Source organism: Protobothrops mucrosquamatus, unplaced genomic scaffold (genome assembly GCF_001527695.2).
Source record: "Protobothrops mucrosquamatus isolate PMUCROS unplaced genomic scaffold, P.Mucros_1.0 scaffold4502, whole genome shotgun sequence".
Lineage (NCBI taxonomy): Eukaryota > Metazoa > Chordata > Lepidosauria > Squamata > Viperidae > Protobothrops > Protobothrops mucrosquamatus.
In genome coordinates, this window is record NW_015390408.1 from 2,791 (window position 1) to 10,587 (window position 7,797).

Genomic DNA, 7,797 nt, shown 5'->3' on the forward strand with positions numbered 1-7,797 from the left:
CTCTTTATTTTATTTAGCATAATAATAATAATAATAATAATAATAATAATAATAATAATAATAATAATAGATTTGGAAGGGACCTTGGAGGTCATCGAGTCCAACCCCCTGCTCAGGCAGGAAACCCTATACCATTTTGGACAAATGGCTGTCCAGTGTTGGAGCATTCACCGCTTCTGGAGGCAGGTTGTTCCACTGGTTAATTGTTCTAACTGTCAGGAAGTTTCTCCTTAGTTCTAGGTTGCTTCTCTCCTTGACTAGTTTCCATCTGTTGCTCCTTGTCCTGCCTTCAGGCGCTTTGGAGAATAGCTTGACTCCCTCTTCTTTGTGGCAGCCCCTGAGATATTGGAACACGGCTATCATTCCCCCCCTCGTCCTTCTCTTCGTTAAACTAGACATACCCAATTCCAGCAACCGTTCCTTATATGCTTTAGCCTATAGCTGCCCATCTCACAAAGCCACCTTCCCTTACCCTTATCACTACTCACTATAGTTTCCCCGATAGTAGAAAAGTTTCTGCATGTCCAAGTGGATGATATCTGTACACACATCATCCAAGAATCCCTGGTCATGGGAAACAATGAGAAGGGTTTTCTTCCACGTCTGGAGGTAGCTGAAAGAAGAAGAACAGAAGGGAATTAAAATAATAACAGTTACAACAACTACTTCACCCTCCCCTCATTTAGCGACCACACTCCTGGTACCACAAACTTGGTTGTTAAGTGGAATGGTCACTAACTGACCACTTGACTGAGAGACAGATGTGAAGATCGCTGATTGCTGCTATCTCATTTTAGTGTCTTGTGCTCTCACACAGTGTCTTGTGCTTGAGCACTTTCCCCCCCTTTTTTGAGGGTGGAAAGATTGCATACACAAGCTATATCTCTCTTCATGAGCTGCTTTGTTCCATGGTGCAGTATGGCCCTAAAGAGTGTTAAAGGTAAATTAACAACATCAGCTCTGTGACCTTAATTCATTCACTAGAACCCTCAACTACTGCCTGAAACTGGCCGGACCTTAATCAGTTCCTCACTGAAAGCTTTTGTTGTCAGGCACATTGGTTGAAAAATATTTTTTTTATTATGATTACTGTTGCATTTGTGAATGGTCACTGAGATAGTCGCTAAACCAGTGGTTCTCAACCTTTTTAATGCCGCAACCCCAACCGGTCGTAAGTCGAGGACTAAACCGGTCGTAAGTCGAGGACTAAACCAGTCGTAAGTCGAGGACTACCCAACCGGTCGTAAGTCGAGGACTTTCCCTGCCCGGGAGCGCCGCGCATGCGTGGTTTCGCTCCCTGCGCCGGCCGAGGCGTAGCTGGCAAGCGGCAGAGATGGAGCAGGCCGACCACCAGCTGGCCCAGCCCAAGGGAGGTAAGGCACCCGCCGGAAAAGGGGAAAAAATGGCGGACAAAAAAAAATGGCGGACAGCCTTGCTTGGCGACCCCCGTGAAATGGTCGATCGACCCCAAATGGGGTCCCGACCCACAGGTTGAGAACCACTGCGCTAAACAAAGAGTGGGCTGTTCTACGTTAGGACTGACTTCAATAACTCTAACTCAGTGTTTCTCAACCGTGGCAACTTTACGATGTGTGGACTTCAACTCCCAAAATTCTCCAGCTAGCAACGCTAGCTGGAGAATTCTGGGAGTTGAAGTCCACACATCGTAAAATTGCCAAGGTTGAGAAACACTGCTCTAACTCCTCTCACTCTGAGATATATCTATGTGATCGAGAATGTAAATATGAGAATGATGCAACTAGTGTTACAGAAAAGAGCCCTGAATAATATATTTCATTATTTCCGTTTCATTCAGCTAAGATATTAGCATCTGCTATATTTGGCCTAATATTCAAATATATACATTTGTTTTTAAATACTACTAAATACTACTGATAGCTGCCCTGTTAACAGATGGAAAGGCAGGTTAGAAATTGATTTAATGAAACAAAAGATGGCATGTAATAATACATTATAGACAATAAATTTTGCAAATGTGTACGCAATCTCTTTATATGCTGCTAGAACCACTTGCAGCGTCATTAAGAGAAACAAAAGGTAAAAGAGATTTTGTTTACACGTGGCCCAGACATACACCTTTACTATGTTCTTCTGGGATTTTGCCAAGGTATTTATCTGCTCTGTAACTATGTCCCACAACTCGAAGGAGACTTAAACCCAGAGCCACTGACTTCCTGGGATGCTTAGCTGGTGACTTACTTATTAAGCCAGATGACCGCATTGAGATCCAAGTGATTGGTAGGTTCATCAAGCATCAGCAATGTGGGCTCCATGAACAAGGCTCTGAAAAAAAAAAGAAATGATTGGGTCAGAAGTCCTATTTTCAGAGTCCATCATAACTCTGCACGCTTGGTAAGTCACCAACTGTAATTTGAGGACTGCTTGTATCTGAGACTCAAGGAAGGAGACAGAAGAAGCAGTGAGGGAGCAGAGCAGAAAGGGCGTTGATGCCCCACTGAGCAGAAGCGACATAGAAGAAATGCTACAGAATCTTAAGCCCAGCAACCAGCAAAAAAAAAAAAAGGAAAAAAAAGAATTCCATTTAAGGAGAGGCAGGGATGGGGGAGAAGAAAAGAACAGGAAGGAAAGATTAGTTTATCAAATGCATGCTCAGTTGCAATCAGAGAAATGGTCTCTGATCTACTCAGGGCAATCTAGCTAAAGCAATTATTCCCAACTGGATACCCATAGGCCCTGGATAATGTTATCAACAACCATCGCACACTTACTGACACAGTTATATTAGTGTCTTTTTTCTCTCTCTCTATCAAAAAAAGGATTGGATACAAAGCCATAAGAGAGTTTCTTGAGTTTTGGATTTGTTAAGGAGAAACTTCCTGACAGAACAATTAACCAGTGGAACAACCTGCCTCCAGAAGCGGTGAATGCTCCAACACTGGAAGTTTTTAAGAAGAGACTGAACAGCCATTTGTCCGAAATGGAATAGGGTTTCCTGCCTGAGCAGGGGGTTGGACTCAATAACCTCCAAGGTCCCTTCCAACTTTATTACTACTACTACTACTACTACTGCTGCTGCTACTACTACTACTACTAAAAACCAAGACAATATCTCTCCCATTACTTTTAGGAAGACCAACAGGGGTTTGGAAGGTGCTTCTTATCAAGCCCAAACATTGGTCTATCCAGCAGAAGGCTTCTCAAACTGGTCTTCTCCAGATGTGTTAAAATGCAGCGTTCATCATCTGAAGCCAGCATAACCATCCAGAGGGAGCCAGCTTAGGACGGACTAATATAAGGAAAGTGGTGAACTGGGTGGATTGCTTTGGAGTAGTTACCACGTTATTTCCCATCCTTCAGCTTTCAACAATTACCTGGCCAAGGAGACCCTCATGCGCCAACCTCCGGAGAATTTCTTGGTTTGCCTATTCTGCATCTCAGGGTTGAAGCCCAACCCAGCCAGGATTCGCCGAGCTTTGGCCTCTGCTGCCGCTGCTCCTGTCGCCCGCAGTTCCTCATAGACCTGGAAGAATAGGAAGGGCATGTAAGAACAACAGGCCGTTCCAGGTGCTAGAGTTAAGGTCAGGGTTAGGATAGGATGGAGACAGGGCCTTCAATTCTATTAACATTTTTTATTCAATTCCCTAAAAACTTTAGAAAATTCTGAGAGTGGCCATCTCAACACATCCGGGGCCACCAGGTTGGGAAAGTCTGGACTACTTAGTCCAGGGGTAGGCAACCTTGGCTCTTTTATGACTCGTGGACTTCAACTCCCAGAATTCCTAAGCCAGCCACGCTGAGGGGAAAGGGAGAGGTTTCCAAGCTGAGCCATGCGGGCTCAGGAATTCTGGGAGTTGAAGTCCACGAGTCATAAAAGAGCCAAGGTTGCCTATTCGACTTAGTCCAACATCCTTTCCTAGACAAGTTCAACTGACACCCACAGTATTACGAACAAAGGCTCTGTCCATTTCATATTCCCTGCCACTGATGTTGAGAGACATCCTGTCTCCTCATCACAGTGATACCAAACTGGCCCAGCAGGGCTTGTAGCTGCTATTTATTTATTCAATAACCTGCCTATTATTTTTTTTTATAAACAACTCAAGGTGGTGAACATATCCAACACACCTCCCTCCCTCCTATTTTTCCCACAACTGCAACCCTCTGAGGTAAGTTGGGCTGAGAGAGATTGAGTGGAGCCAAGTCACCCGGCCGGCTTTCGTGGCTAAGGTAGGACTAAGTGAGTTGCCACAGTTGCTATGCGAATCCATTATCCAGAATGGGTGTTTTTTGCTAGAAACCAGAAGTAAATGGTAGTTTCCAGCAAAAAAAGCCATAAATTGTGGCCATGTGACCGCAAGACGCTGCAAATCATCAAAAATGTGGGCCAGAGCCAGAGTTTGGGGGGGAGAGCTGTTAGGTCTGATGTCACTTCAAACAATTGCTAAGTGACCAGTCGCACGTCGAGAACTACCTGTCAATGAATCACGGGCAACCTGTTCCCACATCCGGGATAAAAAGCCCATCATGGCTCCTGCATACCTTTTCCAGGCGTTCTGCTGCTGCATCATCCCCTTTCTCCAGCTGTGCCTGCAGATGCTTCTCCTCCTCCAACAGCTTCAGTCGCTTGGTGTCAGCCTTGAGCACCGCTTGGACTGCCGGAGTCTCATCCGCAATAACCTCTGTGAGGAACAAGAGGAAGAGGAGAAAATGGAAAGATCATCTGGGTGAACAGGGCACCAACGAGCCTAATAGCGTGATTTTATGGAAGGCTAAAACCTTTCAAACAAATGGGGGGGGGGGGGGGGAGAACACATCTTTTTGAATCCTGAAATAGCAAACAGGGTGGCAATAAAAGACAAGCAATATAGGCTTGTCTTCCACATGCAGGAGGTTATCTGTTTATGGACTTTAATGTCATCAAACGATGGCAAACTGGGCAGCTAAGAGATCTGACAGCCAATCAGAAAAGTCTGAGCTTCCTGTCATGTTTAAACACAGATTATGGTGCTAGTTCACAAGTTCCAGAAAGTCCTTGGTTTCATGAGTTACAAGGGTCTAAACCAGGGGTAGGCAACCTTGGCTCTTTTATGACTGGTGGACTTCAGCTCCCAGAATTCCTGAGCCAGCATGGCTCTGCTTGGAAACCTCTCCCTTTCCCCTCAGCATGGCTGGCTCAGGAATTCTGGGAGTTGAAGTCCACGAGTCATAAAAGAGTCGAGGTTGCCTACCCCTGGTCTAAACCAAGGATCTCCAAACTTGGCAACATTAAGACTTGTGGACTTCAACTCCCAGAATTCCTCATCCAGCCATGCTGGGAATTCTGGGAGTTGAAGTCCGCAAGTCTTTAAGTTGTCAAGTTTGGAGACCCCTGGTCTAAAGTGAGAAACGACAGAAAGTGCGCTCTGCCTAAGAGAAAACTGACCGGCATGCTACAACCGGGCACTAGATTTCAAACCTGATTGGCCCAGCAACATAGAGAAGTTTTAATCCCTCTCCCCAAAATGGGGTCAATGAGCCCAAGAGTTGCTTGGCTGTTTTTTCCCCCTGTTATTCCTTTACCTTGTTCACAGAGCAGTACATCAATGTTGGGAGGGATGCTCAAGGCCCGGTTAGCAATATGTTTCAACAAAGTGGTTTTGCCCTTCCTGAAAAGAAGGACAGAGATCAGACGAAAGAGGCACTGGAGTTGACCAGCAAAGTCTCTCCCAAGTATTTTAGAACATGGAAGGTGCATGAGGAGAAATCTACCAACTTCCCCTTTCAGAGTGGTTTTCCGAGCAAGATACTAGTATTGGACAAATTAGAGTCAAAATGTTGTGTTTTTTTCCAAATGTTGGGGTAATCAAATAAAGTAGTAGAAATTCCAGGGGTAATACATCATCATGTGTAATTTGTGAAGTATTTCTTATTAAATGTTTTAGATGCCTGTTGGAGACTTTTCTCTTCTTCCATGTCTTATCTGTAGAAAAATGGGAGGAATAGTTCGGATTTCTGCCTATCAAATGTAATAATAATAATAAAGTTGGGAGGGACCTCGGAGGTCATCTAGTCCAACCCCCTGCTCAGGCAGGAAACCCTATACCATTTCAGACAAATGGCTGTCCAGTCTCTTCTTAAAAACTTCCAGTATTGGAGCATTCACAATTTCTGGAGGCAGGTTGTTCCACTGATTAATTGTTCTGACTGTCAGGAAATTTCTCCTCAGTTCTAGGTTGCTTCTCTCCTTGCTTAGTTTCCATCCGTTGCTTCTTGTCCTGTCTTCAGGCACTTTGGAGAATAGCTTGACTACCTCTTCTTTGTGGCAACCCCTGAGATATTGGAAGACTGCTATCATGTCCCCCCTCGTCCTTCTCTTGTTATCTGTGTTATCTGAGGGACCGTCTCTTGCCGGTCACATCTACCTGATCCGCTAGAGTGGGGAGGCAAGGAATGTTGTGGGTCCCGTCCCCTAAGGAGGTGCATCTGGAGGGACCCAGAAGAAAGGCCTTCTCCATAGTAGCTCCCTCTCCCTGGAACATCATCTCTTCAGAAATTAGACTGGACCCCACTCTGGCACTCTTTCGTAAAGGCTTGAAGATGTGATTTTTGCCAGCGGGCCTGGAGAACCCAGAGTGGGATGGAGACTGTTAAATGGCTGATATGAGTGTTTGTTGTCACTGTGTATGTGTGTGCAGTTATTATTTTTTTTTTAAAAAAAAAATCTATACTGTGTTTTTATTGTTTGTAAGCCACCTACAGTCACTGAGAGCGAGTAGGCGGCTACATAAATTTTCTAAATAAATAAATTGAAATATTATACAAATGACGAAAATCACTGTGGGTTCTGCAACCTAACAGAATTTTATTATTGGACCCCTACTCCTCCCAATTAGTCCACTACCACATGGTCTCACCATATTGTTAGGGTATATTTTTTTCATTTGTAAAACCATTTCGCAATACTTTTGTTCAGGAGGCATTGTAACACTTGTATAATCGCTGTAGTAAAATACACCTACCCATTCGGGCCCACCAAGCCGTATCGGCGCCCAGCTACAATATATAAGTCTGCATTGACAAACAATTCTTTTCCGTGAGCCGAGATGCTGAATTTCTCCAGCTGAAACAGAAAATGAAGGATATTAAAGGGGTTTTTAAAAAACATATTTCACCCACGGAATCTGTTTTTTCTTTACTTTGATGGTTCCAAGGTTGCATTTTATTCCCTTCATTATTCTGGGGATTAGCTCGGAAGATATTTGTGACAAAGTGCAGAATGCCACCACTCTAAGCAAAGATGTCACAATTTCTCGGCACTTACTCTTACAGAACCAGACTGAGCAAAATGAGAAATTAGTATCGTTGTCAATTTTTTAGGAGTTTTTTTTTAAAGATCTTTTTTTAAAAAAAAGAAAGGTCCTTTTAAAAAGGCAAAGCTGATTTATTCACAATCCTGAGCAGGCAAAATTCAACAATTCTCAAAAATATAATGATCGCTTGAGTCACAATGCCAGCGAGAGATAGAAATAAAGGTGCAGCTGAGACAAAAGCAAAGGAGAACAGAGAAATGGAGAACGCGGAAGAGCTAGAGAAGCAAAGCTAGGGAGCGGAGTGCGAAATAAAACCGGGGTACCTTAATGTCTGAGGCGTTTTCCAGCATGGCTTGTCTCGAGGTCATTTCCGCCTGGGACACTGAGAAGTCGTTCTCAGCCGCGTTGGCTGCTTTCAAGCTTGCCACCTGCCGCTCAAACTCCAGCTGGTGGAGCAAAGAAAGGCTCAAATCAGATCATTTGACAGTTTCACACGATGTGCTGCTTTCCGAGACATAGTCTCTTG

The 7,797-nt window shown here is 44.3% G+C and overlaps 1 protein-coding gene across 1 annotated transcript in view; it reads right to left on the bottom strand.

Annotated features, from left to right (window-relative positions):
* Positions 1 to 488: 488 nt before the first annotated feature.
* The window catches only part of LOC107299069 (ATP-binding cassette sub-family F member 1-like), a gene marked incomplete at its 3' end in the record, with an annotated part of 29,265 nt that continues 21,956 nt past the window's right edge, over positions 489 to 7,797 (bottom strand). The window contains exons 12-18 of the mRNA XM_029286672.1: positions 7,595 to 7,717; positions 6,981 to 7,081; positions 5,542 to 5,627; positions 4,522 to 4,661; positions 3,354 to 3,502; positions 2,221 to 2,304; positions 489 to 613 (exon numbers count right to left, since the gene is read on the bottom strand). Of these exons, the coding sequence (XP_029142505.1) occupies positions 489 to 613; positions 2,221 to 2,304; positions 3,354 to 3,502; positions 4,522 to 4,661; positions 5,542 to 5,627; positions 6,981 to 7,081; positions 7,595 to 7,717 (808 nt within the window). The remainder of the gene's footprint in view (positions 614 to 2,220; positions 2,305 to 3,353; positions 3,503 to 4,521; positions 4,662 to 5,541; positions 5,628 to 6,980; positions 7,082 to 7,594; positions 7,718 to 7,797) is intronic.